Raw genomic sequence first — 26,670 nt, 5'->3', positions numbered from 1 at the left:
CCAGTTTACCAATTATGTGACATTCCTCAACCTCTTGGGTGATTCAGGGTCCTCATCTATAAAATGCGAGAAGGTGTTGCAGAAGATCCTGTTTCTGGGACCTAGTTTTCAATATATTGTTGTTGGTGATATTTGCTTATTTAGCTTTATGGGTTGTATTCCTGATCGAGTGTTGGATTTTCTAGTCAAACTAGTAATCTTTTTCTGGTAAATCATTACATCCCTTGGGTCAGCCTGTTTGAGAGCAGAGTACAAGACACTAAGTAAAAGAATGATTCTAAGTTCTTGGAAGAACCAGGTTCCTGACTGTACTTGTGGATCAGTAACTTTCTTGTTTGCTCTGTCTGTGATCTTGGATTTTAGTGTTCTCTCTCTCTCTCTCTCCTTCCTACGTCTTCTTTCTTTCTTTCTTTCTTTCTTTCTTTCTTTCTTTCTTTCTTTCTTTCTTTCTTTCTTTCTTTCTTTCTTTCTTTCTTTCTTTCCTTCCTTCCTTCCTTCCTTCCTTCCTTCCTTCCTTCCTTCCTTCCTTCCTTCCTTCCTTCCTTCCTTCTTTCTTTCTTTCTTTCTTTCTTTCTTTCTTTCTTTCTTTCTTTCTTTCTTTCTTTCTTTTCTTTTCTTTTCTTTTCTTTCTCCTTTATCTGTAGCCCTGGCTGTCATGGAATTCTGTAGACAAGGTGACCTACAGAATTCTGAACCGGTGTCTTCTGAGTGTTGGGATTAAAGGGTGGGTTACCGGTTTCCAATGAGCTTTAGTTTTCTTGATATGCTCTGAAGATGCCTTCTCTTTATAGTTTACCCTCCTGTCCTCCTTCCGTCTCTCCCTTCCTTTCCTTGCTTTCTTCTTTGCACAGGGTCTCTATGTGCCTTGGCTGGCCTGAAATTCACCTTATGTGTCATGCTAGCCTAAACTCCCACACCTGCCTCTGCCTCCCAGACCCTGGGTCTGAAATCCTGTGCATTCTTTTCTGTTTTGATAGAATTCTGATAATGAAGACCGGAGACGCAGAGCTGTGTCTTCTCTGGGGTAAATGACTCCATTCTCAGAGGGTTAAGTCCTTGGCTCTATTCAGATGGCTTCCTCCTTGATTCCTCTTTTGTTTGAGGCAGGCTCACTTTACTTTTTAGTTCTGGCTAAAGCTAAATAGACCAAGCTGGCCTCCTAGATCCGCCAGCTTCTGGGTGCCTTCAAGCCTGGACTCCCTCTTTGATTATATAAACAGAATTACGGCATGAAAGTTTCTTGCACAAAACCAAATCATTAAAAAGGGAGCAACAGGGTTGCGTGTGTATTTTGTGACAGATGTCAATCTGGGAGAACAAGTCACTCCATTGGGACAGGAGTAAACAAAAGGAGCAGTGTGTAGTGTGTAGTGTGCAGTGTGTAGTGTGCAGTGTGTAGTGTGAGGAAGTGTGACAATTTTGTCTTGGTTAACTGGTCCTTGAACAAGGCTCAGGGCAGAGGTGATGCTCTGAGGTGTTTTTTGCTCCCTCACATTTCATTTTCCTTGCTTGATAATTCTGCAAGACGCCACGGTCATTGGGGTCATTGGGTGGCTTTGTTCCAGGATTAAAACAACGTAAGGTTAAGGGCAGATGAGCCAAATGGATTGCGCAATGGGAAACTCACCTGATTATGACTTCCTGTTCTTAGATTAGCTTGAAAGTCCTTAACATTTTCAGCAAGGGAAATTTGGAACTGTTTCTTTTGGGTAGATATCCGAAGGGGTGGATGGTGGTGGTGTCGCACCACAAGTTATCTACGCGCAGAAAAGGCCAGAAGGTGTGTAGGGTTTGGAATTGAGACCTGTCCTCTTTTGTTTGAGAGAGATTCATTATCAGCGTTGATGGAGACAATAGCTGTTTTCTCCTCATTGGGAGAGCTGACCTCTGGCCATCCTGATACCACCCTGATGTCATCAAGCCGGCCCTGTTAGTTGCCAGGAAAGAGCCTTGTCAGTGGTTGCTGATTTAACTCTTCTTTAAGTTTTATGGTTAAGAGCCCTGCCCAGCCCATTGATTCCAGATCCTTCCTAGCCATAACAGCCACCTTAAATGTGGTAGCCACAGACCAAACCCAAATAAATTTTCCCCCTGACAGGTGGCTTATCTGTGGCAGAGGGCTGGCTTTCTTGGCTTGATGCTGCACTCGGAAGGCTAGATAACATATCGACTCCTGGAACTATCTGGCACATGATGCGGGGTGGGTGAGGGGGAGGGAAATGAGTGAGGTTCTTACCTGGCCTTGTACATCTCTGGAAGGCAGAATTAATAAACAGAGCTGTGTGGCCCATTAAAGGCATTTTTACAAAGGATAGCATCTCCATAACAAAAGGAGAACACTGGCCTACGGATGAATTCAATTTGGGGGCTATTGTAAAATAAAGTTCAGAACAAATTTAAATTTTTAGTTAGCTATTTTAAAATGCCCTGTATTTCGATGCTTTCCCTTAGAGTTTTCAGAACTCTAAGGCACAGCTCCCAGAGAGCAAGCAGGCGGTGTCACCTCTTAGCCTAACCACACTACTGTTCTTTGCTCTTTGGCATTGTTTTGGACAAGGGTCCAGCATGTTCTTCAACCTCTTTTTACTGTTTATTTTAATTTATTTTTATTTTATGTGCATTGCTGTTTGCCTGCATGTATGTATCTCTGTGTTGAGGCTGTTCGATCCCCTGCAACCGGAGTTCCAGACAGGTGTGGGCTGCCATGTTAGTACTGAGGACCGCCAGTGCTCTTTAACCGTGAAGCCGGCTTTCTAATGTCACCCCGCCCCCCTTCCTTTCTCAAAACAATACACTCACACACTGTGTGCTGGACATGACCGTATGTTGAGTCGTGGGTACTTTGGCCTTTGTTCCACCAATATGCTAATTCTGCTAACATATTGGTTGGACCACACTTTACAGTTTAGAGTTTGTCTATCTTTCTAGCTCTTGGGCCCTAAGAGGCCAGTTACATAGTTGTAGGAACACACTGCAGTCACCAAGACACCTGCTTCATAGGGGGAGGGAGATCTTTGTTCTTACAAAGGCTTCCTTTCCTAGTCTTCCCTAGAGCATAAGAAGTGTCCCCTGTGGCTGTCCATCCCCTGTGGCTGTCCATTTCCCATATAAAGTACAAAGGGCATGTTCATTCACTCCAGTGAGCTGCTGGCACCTAGGACACTTTCAATTCATGTTGAAGCCACTAAGGCGCCTAGTGAAGAGCCTTCTATTGAAGTCATGTGACCAAGTGACGGCATGTAACTTAGAAAATTTAAAAATACAGGGACACTGACCCACTTTTGAATTTCTAGAAACTGAGGATGTAGGCCTATTCTTTTACTATAGATGACTGGGAGAAGGTTATTTAACACTGGGACAAGGTGAATGCAATTTAGCAAGGATCCCATACCTAGCTTTTGCTTGATAGGACTATCCAAATAATTATATGGCATATCTCTTTTTAAAGATTTAGTTTATGTATATGAGTACACTGTCTTCAGAAATACCAGAAGAGAGCATCAGATTCCATTACAGATGGTTGTGAGTCACCATGTGGTTGCTGGGAATTGAACTCAGGACCTCTGGAAGGAAGAGCAGTCAGTGCTCTTAACTGCTGAGCCATCTCTGCAGCCCCTGTGACCAGTTCTTTCTCTTTCTTTCCTCCTTCGCTTACCAGAACATGTATAACAGTTCATGAGTTTCCAGAATGTGATTTGTGTTGTATAGGAGGAAGTTCCATTTTGAAGAATGATGTATTTTCTAATTCTTCAGTCCATCTCAAAAGATCTTTATCTTTCATCTCAATACCTCTTTAGGGAGCTATTTCTTGGCTCCTATATCTTCCTATGGTGAGGTTTTGGAGATTTCCATATTTGTTTCTCAATTACTATATGTGTCATTATTTGATTAATGCATCTTTCCCTCACTCTGTCTCCGGGAGGTCTGGGATCATCTCATATTCAATGCCTAATATATGGCAGCGTCTCTGGAAATGTTCATTAAAAGGATGCCTTTATTTAAGAGTTGCTTGGTATTTTTTTTCCTTAAACAGATTATCCAACATGTGATCAACTTACTTGTGCCAACGGAGCCTGCTATAACACGAGTCAGAAGTGTGACCACAAAGCTGACTGCAGGGACTCCTCTGACGAAGCCAACTGCAGTAAGTCATGTCCATTAAAGGGTTGGTGGCAAGTTGAGGCTGGCTTATACTGACTTGAGAGGGACAAGCCCGTGTCCACCGAATCCATACTAGTTGTTTGAAATCAACCACCACTGGGAGTATTTATATCATGGATTTTGGCAGAAGCTGCAAATTGAAACTTTTCTATTCCCTAAGGGCTGGTTGTATCAGCATCCCGCTGCTGCCTAATAAGTCACTTTGAAATATGAGGTAGGATCTTCCAATGAAATTAGATGATGACAACTGAATCGAAATGATCTCGTTTTCTTTCTCTTTTCAACCTCGTGTCCCAGCTTCGGTGTGTTCGCAAAAAGAATTCAAATGTGGCAGTGGAGAGTGTATCCTTCGTGCCTATGTCTGTGACCACGACAATGACTGTGAAGACAACAGCGACGAGCGCAATTGCAGTACGGTGATTTTTGTTTTTATGCTGGATCATGTTAGAGAAGATGTGAGGAGGGAGGGGTACTTCTTCCTCTCCCGAATACTAACATACCACTTTTTTTTTTTTTTTTTGTCTCAAAGAAGTCTCTTTTTGGCAGAAGAAGCCAAAAGTCAGTGGAAGAACTTCTGCTCCAACCTTATTTAGTATTGCTTGACATGCGTTCCTTTATCCTCCAGAGATCCTAGTAGAGGTGTCAACAGACAGCTTGCATTCTTCCCTATGTCCTTTGTGACAGTGTCACAATATATCACAGGACTCTGATTGTTTAATTTTTTTTTTTTTTTTTTTTTTTTGGTTTTTTGAGGCAGGATTTCCCTGTGTAGTCCTGGCTGTCCCGGAACTCTAGACTCTCTTCTGCTTTGATTGATTTGTGCCCCATCTCTCTGGTTTTCTGAGATCTCGGTCTTAGAACCTGGGCATTATTTCAGTGAGTGAATTAAAAAGATTGAGGCATCATAGAGTGGGTGACTTGAGTGTTTTGGTGCAGATGACAGTTATAATGCTTCTTTCCCTTTTTCTCTTTCTCTTTTTTCTCCTCCTCCTCTTCCTTTTCTTCTTCATGTTTGTCAAGATGCTAATGCTCAAACTGATGCAGACGCTTCAGTTCCTAGGAGTGCAATGCAGGCAGAGTGGACACTTTGGTTTTCCCTAGGAACTGTGCCTTTGTAGCACCATTCCCATGAAAGCCAGGAGTTGCCTCTCCATCGGCCAACTACCCCGCAGCTAGCTCCGCCAAGCCACCAGCGACCGCCCTGGGCTGTCTCCTTTTTTCTGTCCACCTAAGTCGCTGAGGAAGGAAAGCACCAGACAGACTTAATATTTATAACTAGCCAGATAAGTCAATGGCTGAATGAAGAATATCCTGCCCATCCTCCTTGGCCTCTGCTCCCTGCAGAGGCTACAAACTATCATGTAGGTCTCTGGGCATGTATAGGCATTGAGACCTATATGCCTGTCACTTCCTCTGCTCCATTGCCTGCTCTGAATCTTTGTTCTCACCCCCTTTCTTCTTTCTCCTTGGGACCCGGAAGTCCCACCTTTTCCCCTGTGCCCAGCGATTGGCTTCTGCCTCTTTTTATTGACACAATCAAGAGCCAATTAGGGAAACAACACATTCACCACCTTTCTCTGTTGCTCTCTTCCAGACTATGACACTTGCGGTGGTCACCAGTTCACTTGCTCCAATGGCCAGTGCATTAACCAGAACTGGGTTTGTGATGGAGATGATGATTGCCAGGATTCTGGTGATGAGGACGGATGTGGTAAGGACTAGAGGAGATTCCTACCTAGGATCATTTTCTTCCCTTAGAGATCAGAAGGAGGCGATCCCATTAGAACCTAGCTGCAAGGACGGCAATTAATTAACCCTCTCCTTCCCACCATTAAGGACGGCGCCTTTCTTTTCTTCTTTTAAAGGTTTATTTAATGCCGGGCGGTGGTGGCCCATGCCTTTAATCCCAGCACTTGGGAGGCAAAGGCAGACGAATTTCTGAGTTCGAGTAAGTTCCAGGATAGCCAGGACTACACAGAGAAACCCTGACTCGAAAAACCGAAGAAAGAGAGAGAGAGAGAGAGAGAGAGAGAGAGAGAGAGAGGTTTATTTACTTATACATATGAGTGCTTATACTTCTTGTACACCTGCCTGACAGAAGAGGGCATCACATCCTGTTATACATAGTTGTGAGCCACCATAGAGTTTGTGGGAATTGAACTCATGACCTCTGGGAGAGCATCCACTGAGCCATCGCTCCAGCCCCATCTTTCTTTTTCTTTCAAGACTACTAGTTTTTATGGATGTAAAAGTCTTAAACCAGGGGAAAGAGGGAAAAGGCAGTTTGAGAACTTTTAAAATGCCTTAGACCTGCTGTAGTCTGTGAGTTTTCATTTTGAGTCACTGAAGGCTGGGAGCATGGGGACAGAGCTCAAGATGGGCAGGTACAGGTGGCTTCCTATCCAGCTGTCATTTGGGAAGGACATTGTCCTTGGTATGCCCTCTGCCGTTGTCACTAGCAGTCCCTACAACAATTCTCCAATATCTAATGTTCACATTATACAGCAGGTTCCTCTCCCTGCTCCAGTTCCAGAAGGGGGACTCTTTTTTTTTTTTCTTTGAGACAGGGTTTCTCTGTATAGCCCTGGCTGTCCTGGAACTCACTCTGTAGACCAGGCTGGCCTCGAACTCAGAAATCCTCCTGCCTCTGCCTCCCAAGTGCTGGGATTAAAGGCGTGCACCACCACCGCCTGGCAGAAGGGTGACTCTTATTCCATTTGCTTTAGGTTTTGGTATTCCAGAGGAACACTGCTTTTGAGTTAAAATTTTCCTTTGATTATCAGTGTTCGTTGGCTGCCACATTCAGAAAATGTGACATTTAAATAGTTGCATTTGATCATATGGGATCTCAATAAAAAGGCTGGTGGTAGCCTTTATTGTAACAGGTTGTTGGGATTTTTGTTTCTCACCTGGCCCATGTTTTCTTTTAACCATGGATTATTAAGACTGTCAAATCTCTAGGGTGGCCCATAACTCTCTCTTTCCTTCCCTTTCAGAAAGTAACCAACGTCATCATAAGTGTTACCCAAGAGAATGGGCTTGTCCTGGGTCTGGTCGATGCATCTCAATTGATAAAGTTTGTGATGGAGTTCCTGACTGTCCAGAAGGAGAAGATGAGAACAACGCCACAAGTGGAAGATACTGTGGTGAGTGTGGGGACCGCACGTGGCTCGCTACCTGATAAGAATGTTTCTAGAACACATTCTCAAATGCAGAGAGTATCAGTTGGCCTTTGCACAACCAAATACCTCAGTTCAGTCACTTCACTGACAGTTACCATGTCTCGTAGCAGCTCTTGCCTATACCAGCCCACTGGCATGCCGTGCTAACCCACATTTGGTTTCACAATGGTGGAGAGTAGACCCTATCACTTGAACATTTTCAAGCATCATGTTTGCTAAGGTACTGATCGCAGCGTGTCATTTGGGTGAGGTCAGAGTGGAACAAAAGGATGTGCCAACAGGGAAAGTGTTTTAATAACAATTATGATGACTTTAACATGGGAGCTTTTCATCTTGTGGTACTAGGGCTCAGATGTAAAGAATTATGAGTGTTATACAAATGCCCTACCCACTCAATTTGTTATATATCTGATATCTTATACTGATATTATTTAGATATACTAAGACAAGCTTCTGATTCTGAATGTGACAGCCAACAAGCATTGATAATCAAAGGAAAATTATAACTCAAAAGCAGTGTTCCTCTGGAATACCAAAACCTAAATGGGTAGTGGACTGGACTGGCTTTTTGGTCTATAAGCACCCTTTTTGTCTCCGTCCCTGCAAACAGCCCAATTCTAAGAACATCTCGAATCTCAAAGGGGACAATTTTGAATTTGATCTCATCATTTAGACACTAACTCGATTGGTGATTTCACATGTTATTCTAATTTCAAGGATCTCCACCCCCCATACCTGTCATATTTAAAAGTCCTTCCATTCAATTTGGAAGATTTAGTATGATAGCATCAGAATAAACAAAGGATATCAATCAGTGGTCAAAGTTTAGAAAAGAGATATTTACAGAAAAACAAACAAAACCAATCTCCTGAAAGCCTAAAGCTAGTCACGGTCAGAACTACCAAAGCTTACGACCTGATTTTTCATGAACAGAGTTAATAGCCTTTTATACCTACAGGCAACAGTAGTTGTAATATTAAAAGAAAAAGAGGCTTAAGAAACACAAAGCAACCGGGCAGTGGTGGCCCAGGCCTGTAATCCCAGCACTCTGGGAGGCAGAGGCAGGCAGATTTCTGAGTTTGAGGCCAGCCTGGTCTACAGAGTGAGTTCCAAGACAGCCAGGGCTATACAGAGAAACCCTGTCTGGAAAAAAACCAAATCGAAAAAGCAAAAAGCAAAAAACAATAAACAACAACAACAAAAAGAAACACAAAGCATTTGCTACATAGTATCGCAGGAGGTGGCAGGCTTTCCTGCTGTACTGGGTGCTTATTGGGTGCTTTCTGGTTGGAAGTTACTAGGTAAATAGTCTTGTCCTGAGCCATCCAATTAGCCGTTTCTTTCCTTCTGTTTAGGTACTGGTGTCTGCTCTATCTTAAACTGTGAGTACCAATGCCATCAAACGCCATTTGGAGGAGAATGCTTCTGCCCCCCAAGTCATATTATCAACAGCAATGACAGCCGCACTTGCATTGGTAAGTGTCAGCTTGGAAGGCCTCCATCAGAGTGTACTGAAGAAACTACAAACTCTGAAACCTGGGCCGGCCTAGCCCTGAGGCTTTTGTGAGATGACCAGCTAAGAGAGGGCCCTGTTCACCCTTGACTTCCTTCTGGAATATTTAGAGGATCTGGCCCTGTTGGCTATCTGCTTTATTTTGTAATTATTTTGTTTATACATTCCAGTCTTTGCCCCGCCCCTCAGCGCACCCCCCCCCCAGTTCCTCATCCTATTCTTCCCCTTGTCTTTGAGAGGGTGCTCCCCCCCACCAAGTTTTCCCCTTCCCTGGGGCCTCAAGTCTCTTGAGGATTAAGCGCATCTTCTACTGAGGCCTGACTCTGCAGACCTCTGCTGTGTATTTGCCAGGGGTGGGGGTGGGGGGGGTGGGGGGGGTTGGGGGGTGGGTGAGGGTGGGGGTGGGGATGGGGGAACGAACCAGCCTGTGTATGCTGCCTGGTTGGTGGCTCAGTCTCTGGGAGCTCCCAGGCATCTGGGTTAGTTGAGACTGCTGGTCTTCCTCTGGGGTTTCTTTCCCATTCAGCTTCTTCAGTCCTTCTCAAATTCAACCATAGGGGTCCCCGACTTCAATCTAATGGTTTTGTGTAAGTGTCTGCATCTGTCTCAGTCAGCTGCTGGTAGGGCCTCTCAGAGGACAGCCGTGCCAGGCTCAGGTCTGTTAGCATATTGTATCATCAGTAATAGCGTCAGGTCTTGGCGCCCTCCCTCCCTCCCATGAGATGGGTCCCAAGTTGTGCTAGTCATCGGACTGCCTTTCCTTCAGTCTCTTCTCCATTTGTGCCCCTGGAGTTCTTTTAGACAGGAACAATTCTGGGTCAGTATATGTTTTGTTTTTTAGTCAGCATAAACAGTGTGGGGTTGTAGTGTATTGTTTTCAGATAAAATGTGTTGTTCATTCTCCTCCACGGTCCCTCCCTCCCACTTAACTGCTCTCTTCCATGCCTCCCCTTCTACAGTAACAGCCCTTCCCCCTCCCATGGTCTTCTTTTCATAGCCTTTCAAACCCATTCTCATACTTGCATATTTGCATAAGCTGGGATGGAGAGTCATGCTGGTTTTTAAACACTGAAAATAGGCACAAGGAAGCCTTTTAAAGGACTAAGGATTCTTCAGGTTGGAGTGCTTGCTGCTGAGTTCAGTTCCCAGATCATGTGGTAGAAGGGGAGACTCAACACTTACAGGCTGTCCTCTGATTTGCACACGTTCATAGTGGCATGTGCATCACACACACACACACACACACACACACACACACACACACACACCTTTAAGGAATGTGTCCTGAAAAACATTCTAAATTTTTTTATTCTAATTTGTTTAAAAAAATACTGAATTTGGATAAACCTAATGAAGTTATTCAGTTTTTATTATCAGCATTGGGCTCGAACATTGCTACACAATTTTGAATATGGTTGGCCTTAGTAACTGCCTATAGGCAGAAAGCCATTTGGATACATTTGCAAATTTTACTTGAAACAAAATTTTTTATTAAATTTCATGACGAGGCAATATGAAAGTAAAAGTAGATTTTGTGTTAGGAAAATATTTGAAGAACATTATTTAATATTTGTGTTGGTGGGGCAGAGGGGTTGCTACAGGGCACACGTGGAGGGCAGAGCACAATTTTGTGATTATGGTGGTTTGGGGATTGAACTCAGGATGCCAGGTTTATGTGTCAACCACCCTTATCCATTGGGCTCTTGCTGGTCACTAACTTGGAGTTCTGAGAAACTTTTTATATTCAGTAAAATATTATATTTATTTTATATATTAAGGAATTTTATATATTAAGGAATGCAGTGGGTTCTGTCTGCCACCCCCATGATCCTCTTTTTTGCCTTTGCCTACCAAATTCTTAGATTATAGGCATATACTACCATATACATCCAATTTTAGGTTTTTAAATATCAGGACCATATCCTAAGGTATGCCTATGGCCTAACTGTCTCTCTTAAGTAACTATATTTATTTAGTCCTGAGTATTAAAATGAAGTGGGTCTCTCAGTGTCTCACACCTGTAATCCTAGTATTTGGGAAAGGGGGGCATGAAGATGGGGACTTGGCTGGATAGTGAGTTTGAGGCTAGCCTAGTCTACAGAAGACCTGTGGTTCATGTCTGTCACCCGGGAGACCGAGAAAAGGCTAAACTAGTATAATCAACCATCCAGGTTTCTAATATGGTGAAGACATTTTGTAGATGAACTGTTCTTTGAGACGGCGCTGTTTTCCCGTCTATTCTCATAGCGCTGGGGCGCAGTCAAGGATTAAACAACCCACACAGGCACGTCCCCATCCGTCTGGCAGGTGGGATTCTCCACGTAACTCTGGAAGCCCTGCCCATGTCCCCTGGCATCCCTCTGTGAGTGGCATTCCGGTTTCCTGGGGGCGGTGCTCATTTGTGGGGTGAGACTGCCCCTTTGTCTTTGGCAAGGGTCAGGCGGCTCCGCTCCCCTGGCTGCCAGCGCGCTGCCAATCCTATTTCCAGGCCTTCCCTTCTAGGCAGTTCCCTTTTCTCTCAGTAGAAAAGGAATTCCAAGAGAAATACCAGAAGCCACGCTCAGTATTACATCAGCTCTCCTTGTTTTCTTTCACAATCCCCAAAGCAAGCGGTGGGGTGGGGATTGTGGGGGGTGGAGTTTATGAGAGGTGGGGATTGTGGGGGGGGGGGTGGGGAATGTAGGGGATTGGGGTTTGGGGAATGGGGATTGTGGGGGGTGGGGATTGTAGAGGGTGGGGGTTGTGGGAATGGGGTTCTTGGGGGGTGGGGATTGTAGGGGGTAGGAGTTATGGGGGTGAGGGTTGTGGAGTGGTGTGTGGGGGGTTGGGGATTGTAGGAGGTAGGTGTAGGGTGGGGCTGGGGGGTGGAGTGTCCGCAGCCTTGCATTGGAGTCTTTTCAGCCAGAGTGACTTGCTTTTACAGTGTGCCCTGTCCTGTGCCTTTTCTCCCCTTCAACATAGCACATTTCCTGTCCTCCCAATATAGAATTCTGAGCTGAGGTTTGCCTCTACAGGAGCTTCTTAAATGTCAGAGACTCAGTCAGGTCTCTTCTGTTTTTAACTTCGAAAGGTGTTTTGAGGTCTGTAGTTTTACACGTTTTGAGGGCTGTACTTTTACACGTTTTGAGGACTGTAGTTTTATACATGTTTTGAGGGCTGTAGTTTTACACATAGCCTGCTAAAGATATGATGTGGAAAACTAGACTCTTTGGGTGGCCAGTTGATTGCTTTTAGTCACATTTAGTCAGATGCACAATACGGGCCGCAATGGCTGACCAGTGGCGGAGGAGTTTTAAATCTTAGTGGACATCCTTCAGTCGCCCCACCCCCACCCCATCGCCAGGCTCTCTCTGGGACATTCATACCGACAGCCTCATTTAGAGATAAGCTCAAAAGTCTACTTTTGAGGGCCTTTGTGACTGGAAGGCCCCCTGCCACCTGCAGAGGCCTCTTCTGTGACCTTCCCTGTCAAAAAATTGAGAATGCATGATTCACTTTTGAGGCCGTTTGTTTCAAAGATGACTGTTTTGATCTGTGTGAAGAGAACTCTAGTTTAAATATAGGGCTTTATGAAACCAGATATACTCTTGTTTAAGCTGAGTTGAGATTTCAGGAGAATTGTTTTGGTTTGTTCTCTCAAGCATTTCAGCTCAATAAATCCTCTGCAGGGTTTTCACCCTCCGCATGCCTGACTCGTTAGACTTACTTGAGGTGTGTGGGGTGCCTTCTCTGACAGGTCTCTCCATTGTACACTGCGGTGGTAAATCAAGAATAAAACGGAGTAATCTTGACATGGAATCTAGTGTCTTTCCACCATTCGTTGGGCCTTGGTAGTTTTGACCTGGCCGTGGAGTTTCTGTGACCACGCAGGAACAGTTTACTGGGCTCATTGTTTCTCACTGACAAGACAGGCCGGCTGTTTGCTGACAGAATGACACTGTGCTGAGGGTCAGGGCAGGGAAGTTATTCAGCACCCAGGGTTTCACACAGCCAAGCAGAAGTATCTTAGGTGATCTCAGCCCGAAAGTAGTGTTTGAATTTTGTGAAAGCAGTATTTGTTGGTAGGATGTGGGGGGTGGGGATCGGACAATTAGAAAGGAAGGGGCATAGTCGACGTGAAGGGAACATGCGAAGGCTGTGCTTCATTTCAGGCCGTTTCCACAGTGTTCCTAGTTTCATGAAAGTCCCCCCAGTTCACTCTTGTTTTTGTATCTTATTCGACTGATGATAGATGTTTAATTAGCTTTCATTTTTCGAAGTTACGGATCTAAATAGCACAATCTTTCTGGTTGTGGTTTCTTCTGAGTCTTACGTGTAGTCCTATCTTGACTGGTCCTTGTGCATGGCAAAGGACATGGTATGCAGTTATTGGAAATGGCAGTCATCTGACACAATTATTAATCAAATCTGAAATGTATTCAAAGCAAGGTGATAGGAAGGGTGTTTGGGCCTCTGATGTCCAGTTCTCGTTTCTTCTGTCTGACATTTTCATTCCTGCTGTTGGCTGACTCTAGACCCACAATCAGATGGTGGGCCTGTGAGATGCCTCAATGGGCAAAGGTGATTGCCTCCAAGCCTGGTGACCTGAGTTCAATCCCAAGGACTTACATGGTATAATGAAAGCACCAACTCAGAAGTTGTCCCCTAACTTTCACATACATACCCTGGAATGCATGTAAACACACACACACACACACACACACACACACACAAAATAGGTAGTAATTGCATATAGTGACACTCTTTAATGCCAGCAGAGGAAGTTCAAAGCTAGGATAGATGTAGAGACTTCTCCAAAAAACCCAAATTAAATAAACAAATAAGGAATTATAATCGACATGCTTTTCCTAAGGCGGCCGATCACAATAGGCAGAGGGAGAGGTCAGATATGAAGAATATTTAAATGTGTTAGTCTACCAAGAACAGAACAATTTGAGCATCCTTAAAACCTCTCTAAGTCTCTTGTGGTCCGAAGTTCAAATCCCAGCAACCTCATGGTGGCTCATAACCACCTGTAATGAGGTCTGACGCCCTCTTCTGGTGTGTCTGAACACAGCTACAGTGTACTTACATATAATAAATAAATCTTTGGGCCGGAGTGAATGGGGCAGGAGCAAGCAGAGGTCCTGAGTTCAATTCCCAGCAACCACATGAAGGCTCACAACCGTCTGTAATGGGATCTGATGCCCTCTTCTGGTGTGTCTGAAGTCTCTTGTAATGTTGAATGTGTCATTTACATTAGAATTCTTTGTCCTTTTTGTATGAGATGTGTATCTCTTTTATGTAAGGGACATTCAACTTTTTAAATGCATGAGTGATTAAGGAATAAACAGAAGATAACTTTAATGTTGCTTCTGACTTTGACGTCAAAGCAAATGCACTTGGGTAAACAGAAATTCCCAAATACTTTATTTGCAGCCACAGACCATTTTTCTTTTTAAAGGAGGGGTTGTCTTACAAATTCAAATATAACGCTGCCCAATAGAACTTTCTGGCAAACGTAAATATTCCCATATCTTCACTTTTCTTGCATTCACTAGTCACATGTAGATACTGAGGACTTCAAGTGTGGCAGACAAGGCTTAGACACTTTTGTTTCTGTAACTAGGGGACACATGACTAGCTTTGGAAAAGCATAGGAACAGGGGAAGTATTTTTTGCCAAAGTGCATGCTTCTTGTAATACTAACAATGAAACTTAACAATGCCATGAACCCCTGTCAAAGTGAACCTTCCTGGAGACAGTGTCCTTGGGCTTTCCCCTTGATGAAAATACCAGTCTTATGTTTCTGCTTCCTGTTTTGTGTACTTCTCCGTACACAGGATGTCATAACGTTTCTGGACACAGCATTCCATATTTCTTTCCGGGAATCCCCAAGAAATGCTGATCACGGTTATGACTGTGCTTCTCTTACCCGGCAGGTTTTGACGACTGCCAGATATGGGGGATTTGCGACCAGAAGTGTGAAAATCGACAGGGCCGGCACCAGTGCCTCTGTGAAGAAGGGTATATTCTGGAGCGCGGGCAGCATTGCAAATCCAACGACTCCTGTGAGTACACAGCAGCTAGCTTCCAGCATCTTCCTTCCATAGCTGATGCAAAAGAAATAGCAGTAATTATGTCTGTGGCAAGGCTTTATCACCACAGAGGGGAGGAGGTAGCCTTTTGGCCTGGAAGCAAAGATAAGCCTTGATTGCATATTATTATTAAGGGCCAATTTGCATATTAATGGCAGACATTCCTAGAATTTTTTCTGCCTTCCTCTTTGTAGTATTGGGTATTGAACCTAAGGCCTCAAACATAAGTCTTTTATTTTTTTCAGAGATAGGGATTTTCTTTCTTTCTTTCTTTCTTTCTTTCTTTCTTTCTTTCTTTCTTTCTTTCTTTCTTTCTTTCTTTCTTTCTTTCTGAGATAAGGGTTTTCTTTCTTTTCTTTTTATTAGATATTTTCTTTATTTACACTTCAAATGTTATCCCCTTTCCTGGTTTCCCCTCCGAAAACTCCCTATCCCATTCCCCCCTCCCCTCTTCCCCCCTCCCCCTGCTCCCTAACCCACCCACTCCTGCTTCCCTGACCTGGCATTCCCCTACACAGGACCAAGAGCCTCTCCTCCCACTGATGCCCCACAAGCCATCCTCTGCTACATATGCAGCTGGAGCCATGGGTCCCTCCAAGTCTTTGGTTGGTGGTTTAGCCCCTGGGAGCTCTGGGAATACTGGTTGAGATAGGGTTTTTCTTTGTGTAGTCCTGGCTATCCTGGAACTCACTTGGTTTTCCAGGCTTCCTGTGCCGCTGTCTCTTTTAGGATTAAAGGCTTGCACCACTACCCGGCTGAGTTGCAGCCATTTTCAGTGACTTCTCTACTGGCCCAGGCTATCATATCACCCAGTTAATTATATTGGGGAATAAGATTTTTGGTTGCAGTTGATTGGTACAAGTATTTAACCTTTAATTAATTTGCCTGTTACAAAGGTGTTGAAATTATCTGTAGGAATAATTTAGAAAGTTTCAAAATGGACATACTAAATTCGTTTTACAGTTTTGTGAACATCGAATTCTAGGTATTCGATGGAAATTCCTAGACTGATGGGAATCAGTCTATCCTAAGTGGTTTCGGAGTGTTGATTTTAACTCCTTTCCCCCTCCCTCTTTCCTTCATTATTTCCACTCCCAGTCCACACTTGGCTTTTAAATGCCTCTGGTGCCTTCTGAAAGCGCACTGCTCTTGTGACCCACATGGACAAACCTTTTTCTTTTTCTTTTTGCATATTACGTATGCACTAACCTTTTAGGTGCAGATGATTTTGACAGCTGCATCTCTTCAGTTTTGAATAGACAGCAGGCTCACAGTCAGTTTGGAGTGATGGCATGTGGTTGTAATCCTAGAACTTGGGAGGAGGGAGGTCAATGTCGTCCTCAGCTCCCTAGTAAAGTAAGTTTGAGCCAACCTGGGCTATGTAAGATCCTGTCTCCAGACGAGAAAATAAAAGTAGTTTCACGTTAAAAAAAAAATTAAGTCTATTCATATGATGTCCTCCCCTCCTTGATTCCTTCTCCCAAGTTTTATATTTCCTTTGCCATAAGCAATTGTTCTTGCTTCATTTCAATCTTAGGGAATTAAAAAATGCAAAAGCATTTTCCAATGGGCTGGAGAGATGGTTCAGTAGTTAAGAGTACCCGACTGCTCTCCCAGAGGTCCTGAGTTCAAATCCCAGCAACTACATGGTGGCTTACAACCATCTGTAATGAGATCTGATGCCCTCTTCTGGTGTTCAGAAGATAGATGCAGTGTACTTATAATGAATGAATGAATGAATGAATAAATAAATAAATAAATCTTTTTTAAAACAACAAAAATGAAAAGACAAAAGTACGGTTTTATATATAGGCTTTTTGGATTTGGTTTTTTCGAGACAGGGTTTCTCTGTAGAGCCCTGGCTGTCCTGGAACTCACTCTGTAGACCAGGCTGGCCTCGAACTCAGAAATCCACCTGCCTCTGCCTCCCAGAGTGCTGGGATTACAGGTGTGCGCCACCACCGCCCGGCGGTTATAGATATTTAGCCCATTTTTACATGTACCAGTAAACATGAACATTTGCTAATGTCACGTATTTTTTAGACTGTCCTGTTTCAACCTTTCCTTGGTAGTTATTATTATTATTATTATTATTATTATTATTATTATTTTTGTGGAAATTTGTGAGACAGTTTCTTATACTGTATTCTGTAGCTCATGCTGGCCTAGAGCTCACTGTGTAGACCATGCTGGCTTTAAACTGGATAGTCCTCCTGCCTTGGCAGCAATTACAGGAATGGACTACCACTCCCTGCTTCAATTATTTATTTATTTATTTTTTTTGTTTTTTGTGGGTTTTTTTTTTTTTGGTTTTTCGAGACAGGGTTTCTCTGTGTAGCCCTGGCTGTCCTGGAACTCACTCTGTAGACCAGGCTGACCTCAAACTCAGAAATCTGCCTGCCTTTGCCTCCCAAGTGCTGGGATTACAGGCGTGCTCCACCACTGCCTGGCTATTATTTTATATTATGGCACAGTACATCAGTTTTGAATGCATAAACAGTTCTAAAAAAAAAAATCTTTCCTGAGTGCTTTGCCTGCAAGTGTGTCTGCAATAAGACATCCAGAGGAGGGTGTCACAAAGCCAGGAACTGAAGTTATAGAAAATTACAAGGTGTTCTTCAAGTTGTGAGACTCAAACCCGCATCCTCTGGAAGAGAACCCAGTGCTTTTTGCCGTCGAGCCATCTCTTCCGCCCTGCACATAACGTTTTAAACCAGTCAACCATATTTTTAGCCACTACTAATAGGACTCAGGGAGTGATTTCATCAAGATATCTTGTATACTGGAGAGTCTGTAGTGTAGACTTGGATCCATCGGAGCCATACATTCCTGGAGTCTTTAAAATGTGTTCTGTATTTATCAGAGCATGAGTATGCATGTGACTATAAGCTGTCCAAATCGCTGTATTTGTTCTTAGCTTCACTGGACCAACAGTGCGGACGCTGCTCTAACCCACTGATTGTGGAATACTTTGTTAAGTGTCTTTGTGAGTCAGTTCACTTCTGGTAAGGTTGGTAGAAGGGTTGATGAAGGCTCGACTCATGGGAATCATCGATGCTGATGCCAGGTGTCCTCACTGCTTTTTCGGCTGCCTTCCTTCTCCCTTGCAGTCAGTTCGGCCTCCATTATCTTCTCCGATGGTCGGGATTTGCTAGTTGGAGATCTTCATGGAAGAAACTTCCGGATTCTAGCAGAGTCTAAGAACCGTGGAATGGTTATGGGGGTGGACTTTCACTATCAGAAGCAAAGAGTTTTTTGGACAGACCCCATGCAGGAGAAGGTAAATAGAAAATTCAAGGGCATAGCTTATGGTCTGAATGGAGCCTAAAGCAAAAAGTGTTGATAGCTTTTCATTTTGGGGGGAGGAGAGGGGAAAGTTCCTTTGTTTTCTGACAAGAACAGCCCTTGAGATATTTTATGTTAGTCAGAGTCTTTTCCATGCTATACTATTACATGTGACCTGTGAGACAAAGACAGCTATTATTTGTATTGGCCTTGAGCAACTTTTAATTTTATTCATAAAGGAGTCCAAAAGCCTAATTAAAAGAAATCATAGACCTTTCAGAACTAGATAGATATTTAGTCACCATTTTGGAAACTTGATCATTTAAAATGTAAAAATACTCTTCTTACTTGCATGATAAAATCAGATTTTTTTTTTCAAACCTTCATCTTGCACATAGAATTGTAACTGAAGGTTGGGCAGTTTTTTTAATGGCATTGTTTTAATAAGAAAATAAGATTGATTTTTGTTAGAAATTTGATTCTTGAAACATAAATTTTAGAAACCACTAAAGAGTCACGTTTATTCTTGTTACATTTCTTTTAATATGAAAACAAGTATGTCTTTAAAAGTCTTTTTTTTTTTTTTAAGATTTGTTTATTTGATGTATGTGAGTACACTGTTGCTGTCTTTAGACACCAGAAGAGGGCATCAGATCCCATTACAGATGGTTGTGAGCCACCATGCGGTTGCTGGGAATTGAACTCAGGACCTCTGGAAGAGCAGTCAGTGCTCTTAACCGTTGAACCATCTCTCCAGCCCTCTTTAAAACATTCTAATTAAGGCTAAAACACAAAGTTGAGTTTTGATCATTAGCAATTCTTATTTGAATAAAACTAAAAATCCAAAATAAACCATTATCATCTTTACCAAAACAAAACAGAGCAACACTCTATAAAACCCAACCAGGTATTTACCTTATATATACAAAATTCTTCTGGTAACATTATAAGGTTGAGATAGTGCTTTCTATCTATCTATCTATCTATCTATCTATCTATCTATCTATCTTTCTATCTATCTATCTATTATCTATCTACTATAGATAGATACATATAGATAGTAAAATATCGGAAAACAGGGTTCATGCTCTGGTTTAGGAAGTATAACGATTTTGTCATTTCTTTCAGGTTTTTTCCACTGACATTAATGGCTTAGATACCCAAGAAATTCTTAATGTTTCTGTTGACACTCCAGAAAATCTGGCTGTGGATTGGATTAATAATAAACTTTATCTGGTAGAGACAAAAGTCAACCGCATTGATGTGGTCAACTTGGAGGGAAGTCAGCGTGTTACTCTCATAACTGAAAACTTGGGGCATCCTAGAGGAATTGCCCTTGATCCAACCGTGGGGTAAGTGACACCTATTCCTCGCCATTCACATCGAACCTGTACTGAATTCAATGAAGGTTAATTCTGAGTTCTTTCAGTTCTGGACTCTAGAACCTATGTTTACTAGGTTCCTAGAGATAGAGGCTTTAACAGAGTTCACTAAATATTAGTCCATATGAGGAGATGTAATCCAAACATGCCCGTCGGTGCCCTGGAAGCACCTGATGTGTTGGTGTGACTTGTCTTCTTACTTAACCACACTTGCCCAGCTCTGTTTTGGTTTAATCATTATAACACAACATTAGCATGCTCCACCTGTATTAAGGGGATTCACTTAAGCATGAACTGGAAGACAGGGCTGTTAAAGAGGGAAGGCCACTGTGAGTACTCTGCTTAGACTTCTTCCCCTCAGAGTGTAGATCTCATGCTGATCATCAGTGTGATCCAGCACAGCATACCAAATGCCTACTTTCCTTCAGACTTAAATGCAAATGTTTTAGACATCCATATTTGAGTTTTAGGAGGATAAAGTAAACTCACAAACTTTCATCTCCTGCTCTTCTTTTGTAGCTATTTGTTTTTCTCAGACTGGGGAAGCCTCTCTGGGCAACCCAAGGTGGAGAGAGCCTTCATGGATGGTAGCAATCGAAAAGACCTGGTAACGACCAAAGTGGGGTGGCCTGCTGGGATCACTCTGGATCTGGTGTCCAAGCGAGTTTACTGGGTGGACTCTCGTTATGACTACATTGAAACTGTAACATATGATGGAATTCAAAGGTGAGGGTTTTTTTGTTTTTTTTTGTTTTGTAATGGCTCTATAAATTTTAGAGGAATTGTATAAATATGAAGGACCAGAGTTAAAATCAATTTTGAAATGAGAGCATGATTGATCTTTGTGTTGATTTGTACCCTCAGTGACATGCTCTTTCCTAGCACCAGGAGGCAGAGGCAGGGCGATCTCTGAGTTCGAGGCCAGCCTGAGTGAGTTCCAGGACAGCCAGGGTTACACACAGATAAACTGCCTCAAAACAAACAAACAACCTCAAAACATTTATTTTCTTATTTTTTATTGCTATTATTATTTTTATTGTGTATGTTTTCATCTAGGGTTTCTCTGTGTAGTCCTGGATGTCCTGGAACTCACTCTATAAACCAGGCTGGCCTCGAACTCAGATATCCACCTGCCTCTGCCTCCCAAGTGCTGGAATTACAGGCGTGCGCCACTATGCCCGGCTAATGTTTTCATCTTCTTCAAGAGCCCCATTGTACTGTTTTCAGGGCTTTGTAACATTTTTTTCTTAGATAATAGTTTCTCCTTGAACATCTCTACTTTTCCTATGTTTAATCAAATTGTTTATAGATGTGGTACACATCCTTCATTTTTTCTTTTTAGTCAGTATCTTCTGCCTTGTTTTCTTCTTATTTAAGCAGTTCTGGCTACTGTGCTCTGCTACAGTTCTGATCTGTGGAGGGTTTCTTCCGGCACCCAAGAGTGGCAGCATTGAGTGTTTGCCTGCGTTCCATTGTCCAGCCTCCTAGTTGCTGAGGAATAGTCTGTGATGCATTGGGTTATTACTGTTGGGGAGTCATCCACCAGATTTCTGATCCTGACTCTATCCATCCATCCATCCATCCATCCATCCATCCATCCACCCACCCATCCATCCATCCATCCATCCATCCATCCATCCATCCATCCACCCATCCATCCATCCATCCATCCATCCATCCATCCATCCATCCATCCATCCATGGAGTTTAAAATACCATTTCACATCCTATCCTTTTCTGTGAGGCAACCCTTTAAGTGTAAAGGCCAAGTGAGAGAGAAAGGAAGCTGTGGTTGATTTCCTCTTCTTCCTTTTCCTCCTCCTCCTGCTTTTCCTTCTCATTTTCTTCCTTTGGTCATACTGGGACCTTAACATCATGGGAAGCACCCTACTTTTGAGCTACAACTTGAGCCTGGTAGTCAAGATTCAGCTGTCTTTGTCTAAGAAAGAAAATTCTGCATAATAAGAAGGGATTTCAAAAGCTTCACCAAATACTTCGATTTCAACTTGTTCTATATGATAACAGGAACTAATTTAGGTTTTTAGAGATTCAGCTGAACAAATGACCTCTTCACTAAAATAAAAACAGAGCAACAAAGGCTATGGCCCATGCTTGTGTCCTTTGAAACAGGAAGACGGTAGTTCGTGGAGGCTCCCTCATCCCTCATCCCTTTGGGATAAGCTTATTTGAGGAACATGTGTTCTTTACTGATTGGACAAAGATGGCTGTGATGAAAGCGAACAAGTTCACAGAGACCAACCCTCAAGTGTACCACCAGTCTTCCCTGAGGCCTCATGGAGTGACAGTTTACCACGCCCTCCGGCAGCCCAATGGTAAGTCTCCTGATGATGGTCACCTTACTTGGTGTAGGAAAGAGTATCTTGTAGTCATGGAACTAATGAAGCACCGCATGAGGTTTCCGTGCTATGCATGTGTGTTTACAGTTGTCCAGAGTGCTAACCTTCTCAAGATCATGAACCTCTGAAGAAATCAGTGTCAATTATTTTAGAGTTCGTCACAAATGTCAAGGAGATGCCTTGAACGGATGCTTCTTGGCTCCTGTAGTATTTTCCAGAGCCTGCCTGGGCGCTTGGTTCTAGTGGCAAATGAAGTATACTAGCCACTTACCCTCCATTGGGAGCAATCTATGACATCTGTCCTGCCACGTTTGAGGACACTGGGATTCCATGCGACACAAGAGCTCAGTTTTCTTACTGTCAAGTGTGTTTTCTATTTCTTTGGCTATGTTTTGCATTTGTTCTTTGGTTTGTGTTAGGGCTGTCATGGACCAAATAGGTTTGGTATGTTTGGTCCCTAATTAAATCTCTGGTTGCAATCCCAGTCGAGGCAGGTATCTCTCTAAGGTTGAATATACTATAGAGCCATAGTAACAAAAAATGAATAGTATTGGCTTAAAAAATATGTATGAAGGAATCTTGATTCAGTTACTGTTAGTTTAGAGTAGGATTTATGTGTGTTTGAGTGTTCTTTTTTTTTAAACTTTGATATATCTATTTGTACCGTATTTTGCTAATTTCTGTGTTTGTGGACTGAAGAAAAATACTAAAACCAAGGCAATGTTTGCAAAAAACATATAGATATAGTTGGATGGATAGACTTTAATATGATACACTTGAAAAAAAATGCACGCTTGGTCTGAAAACATCTCTGGAATGATTTTTCAGACTTTTTATGAGCTCTTGTTGAATTTGGAGCTACCGTAATCTGTTCAGCCATCTATATTATTTTCGTTATTTGGCTCTGAATGATAACTGGCTATTATTCCCTCAAATCAACACAGTTGAGAGAATAAGTCAAAGTTTCTGAAGATGGTTTATGAAGCAGATGAGCGGCTTAGCAGTGCACATAAACTAAGGGACTTGCACTAACACACACAGTGGCTCACAACCATCGGTAAAGGGGATCTGATGCCCTCTTCTGGCCTCCTTGGGCACTGCACACACGTGGTACACAGACATAAATGCAGGTAAACACCCATACACATAAGACAAACAAAAAATAAAATTTATAAATCAGACAAAGTAAGTTAGTATTGGCAGCCTTGAGCCCAGGCTGCAGTGACCCATCTGAAGGTGTAAACATGTGCGACAGATGCATAGTAGGGTTTGGAACCAGATCTATTTTACCCAAGCACTCACATCTTGCCAGCTTTTCAGAACCTGCTGGGATAATAATTTTTCTCTCTTAGAGCTAGTGGAGGTACACTAACTTACTTGCAAAACATGTACTCATGGGCTGGAGAGATGGCTCAGTGGTTAAGAGCACCTACTGTTTCTTCCAGAGGTCCTAAGTTCAATTCCCAGCAACCACAAAGTGGCTCACAACCATCTGTAATGGGATCTGATGCCCTCTTCTGGTGTGTCTGAAGACAGCTACTGTGTACTCATATAAATAAAATAAATAAATCTAAAAAGAAAAAAAAAACCTTGTAAAACACGTGCTCACTAAGTAATAGGAAAAATGTGTATACTAGGAAAGATTTTTATTATAGGAATAAATTACTTGGTTGTGTGTGGTTTGTGTTATTGCAGTTTTCTCAGTGCATCTTAATCTGCATGTTTTCCCCAGCCACCAATCCGTGCGGAAGCAACAATGGGGCCTGTGCGCAGATCTGCGTCCTCAGTCACAGGACGGATAACGGTGGCCTGGGCTACCGATGCAAGTGTGAATTCGGCTTTGAACTGGATGCAGATGAGCACCACTGTGTTGGTGAGAGATCTTGCCTCCTCTCACTGTCTTTCTGGTGGACATCACATGCTTCTGCCCAGACCGTTCTGTTCTGCATTGAACTAACTCTGTTGATTGAATTCTTCCCTGTAAGAAGGGTACTGTGTTCTCTTTATATAGAACCACTGGAGGATTGAGGTTTCTCTTTGCTCCTTGTTCAGAGTTAGAGATATCTTTCCCTTTTATTACTGTAAGTTATTAGCTATGACCTTTAGATTCTGTATGATCGGGTTCAAGCTACTTTCTGCTTCTACTTTCCTATTTAATCTGGCCTGGAACTCATGGCCTTCCTGCCTCAGCATCCTGACTTGTGGTTGTGTCCCACCATTGGAGCTTCTCCACATTTTCTCTCCCCCACCTCCTCGTGCTGGGGTAGGAACACAAGGGTCTTGTGCTCTTCCTGTCTGCCTGCCTGACTGTTTGCCTGTCTGCCTTACTGTCTTCACTTCGCATGCTACCTCCATTCCTGTGAATGACTTCTAAGATCAGCTGGCCTGTGGCTATATTCCAAAATAGTTTTTGTTTCTCTCCTCCCTCTCCTCCTCCTGGCTCTCTTGGGGCCTGCCCCATTTCATTTTTATCAGCACATCTATTTCTGATGACCAGAACTCTACTAATAATGCTGCTCCTGTTCATGACTCTTCGTCCTCTGGACATATTTTTGCTCTCTAGATATTCCTGTCTCTGGTGTTGCTAACTTCAGCCATATTCTAGTATTTAAAAAATAAAATATTGCCTACTTATTTGATGTTAAGCTTCTTCAGTTTTTGCCTTTTAGGGATGTATTTCCATTGTCTCTGAATTTTCTAACACACTGTTATGGTTTTCTTTGCTTTTAGACATCATTCCCTATTTTTTCACTTCTTCAATCTCTCACCTTCTCTTCCTCATTTCTTTTTGAATAATCTACATAATTGCTACTCTCTGTGTCTGTGTCTCTTCTGTCTCTGTCTTTCTCTATGTCTCTGTCTCTGCCTCTCTCTTTGTCTATTTCTGTGTCCCTGTCTGTTTGTCTGTCTGTCTGTCTGGTTGCCCTGTAATTAAGTGAGCTGCAGGCTCAGTGAGAGACACTGTCTCTGGGCATAGAGCTAGAGCCCTTCCTTTGGCCTTTGCTCTCTCGGAATGTAACCACAGCACCTCAAACATAAGAGCTACCAGGTGTGTGAATATACATGATATTTGTGTGCAAAAAGAGAGGACTTTAATCATTTATTAATTTAATTAATCATAAATTTAATTAATGATTAAATAAATGATTAAATTTGATCATTTATTAATGATAAGTTTAATGTGATCATTGTGCACTTACCCCCCTACTTCTAGACTGGTTCCCAGATGTATTTACTCTACAGTTATCTGTTGTTCTTCTCAGAGTTAGATTTTATGGTTACCTAGTGTGCTAGATGGACATAGCAATGTCTCCGGAACATGGTGGGGTGGGTGGCACTGCCAGCTCACTCTCTTGTATCCTCCGTCTTTCTACAGCTGTGAAGAACTTCCTGCTCTTCTCATCGCAAACGGCTGTGCGTGGGATCCCTTTCACCCTCTCCACCCAGGAAGACGTCATGGTCCCTGTCACAGGGAGTCCTTCCTTCTTTGTTGGAATTGATTTTGATGCTCAGCACAGTACCATCTTCTACTCAGATTTGTCGAAAGACATAATTTACAAACAAAAAATTGACGGCACAGGTGAGGAAAGTATGTGTGTTTGACATAGTTGATTTGTTTTTCCTAATACTAGCAATTACTCATTTGTTTTGCATGCACATACACATCATATACATACATACAATAGGCTTTGCCCGTCTGTTCTCTATAGCTCTCCTCTGCTATATAGCTCACACTGTCTTGGAACTTGAGAGAATATCCCCCTGCCTCAGCCTCCTGAGTTCTGGCTTGATAGATATGAACCGTCCATTCCCTGATACCTCTCATTTATTTTCAAGACAAATCATAATCAGAGTTGGCTTTATTTGTAAGTTTGTTGGAGATAGGGTCTTACTATGATGACCCAGTTTGTCTCGATCTGTGTTATATAACCCAATCTGACCTCAACTCACAGCTATGCTCCTGCCTCCACTTCCTAAGTGCTGGGATTATAGGCTTGAGCCACCACCCAGGCTCAGGTGGTGGTTTTTTATTTGTTTGTATTTTGTTTCTTTAAGAAAGTACATTTTAATATTGACGAATGAATTCTTGGAGCCCCAACTTGCTGGTCCTTTGTCCTGTCTGTCCTCCAGTCCCTGTCACTTACTCTCTAGCCCCTAGCTAAGCTGTGACAATACCTGGCACTCTGTCTCTCCGCTCCCATTGGGAACCTCTAGCCTACCAAGCACTATCAAGTTGTGTGCACCAAAGACTCATTACTTCCTTGGCTCCACATTTCTTGTACCCAATGCTTCATTTTGCATCTTCCCATTCATCATCCATAAAAAGACTCAGTAGTAATCGCCATGCATATATAGTACCCATGATGCTGGGTACTATAATACCCCAGTGTAATAGCTCTGGCTGTCCTGGAACTTTCTCTGTAGACCTGGCTCACCTCAGGAACTCAGAGACACCCTGGCCTTGATTCAAGGCTTATGCCACCCTGACTGGCTGCCTTTTCTTTTTCTTAAAACACACTACAAAACAGAAATGTGGTTGCTTATTCTTAATGAGCCACAGAGAAGGAAGTCTCAAGGTTTTCATAGCGAAGGATATGCAGAGGAAAGATGGTCTTTTTCTCACACAGCCAACTCTTCTGGTTTCTTTGCAATCTTGGCTTCCAGTACAAGCTTGCAGAGCATCTCCGGAGGGCTGGGCGGGACTGTTTGTGG

General features: G+C 42.8%; 1 protein-coding gene across 1 annotated transcript in view; it reads left to right on the top strand.

Moving 5' to 3' along the window:
• Lrp2 (LDL receptor related protein 2) overlaps window positions 1–26,670 on the top strand; it is a 163,093-nt gene that overhangs the window by 42,905 nt on the left and 93,518 nt on the right. The window contains exons 5-16 of the mRNA XM_052182629.1: window positions 4,034–4,144; window positions 4,459–4,572; window positions 5,756–5,872; window positions 7,158–7,307; window positions 8,699–8,818; window positions 14,778–14,906; window positions 18,044–18,213; window positions 19,347–19,570; window positions 20,120–20,326; window positions 21,731–21,933; window positions 23,690–23,830; window positions 25,334–25,537. Of these exons, the coding sequence (XP_052038589.1) occupies window positions 4,034–4,144; window positions 4,459–4,572; window positions 5,756–5,872; window positions 7,158–7,307; window positions 8,699–8,818; window positions 14,778–14,906; window positions 18,044–18,213; window positions 19,347–19,570; window positions 20,120–20,326; window positions 21,731–21,933; window positions 23,690–23,830; window positions 25,334–25,537 (1,890 nt within the window). The remainder of the gene's footprint in view (window positions 1–4,033; window positions 4,145–4,458; window positions 4,573–5,755; window positions 5,873–7,157; window positions 7,308–8,698; window positions 8,819–14,777; window positions 14,907–18,043; window positions 18,214–19,346; window positions 19,571–20,119; window positions 20,327–21,730; window positions 21,934–23,689; window positions 23,831–25,333; window positions 25,538–26,670) is intronic.

This window comes from Apodemus sylvaticus, chromosome 5 (genome assembly GCF_947179515.1).
Source record: "Apodemus sylvaticus chromosome 5, mApoSyl1.1, whole genome shotgun sequence".
NCBI lineage: Eukaryota > Metazoa > Chordata > Mammalia > Rodentia > Muridae > Apodemus > Apodemus sylvaticus.
Note: the sequence above shows the minus strand (reverse complement) of the source record. Positions and strands in the feature narration are given on the sequence as shown.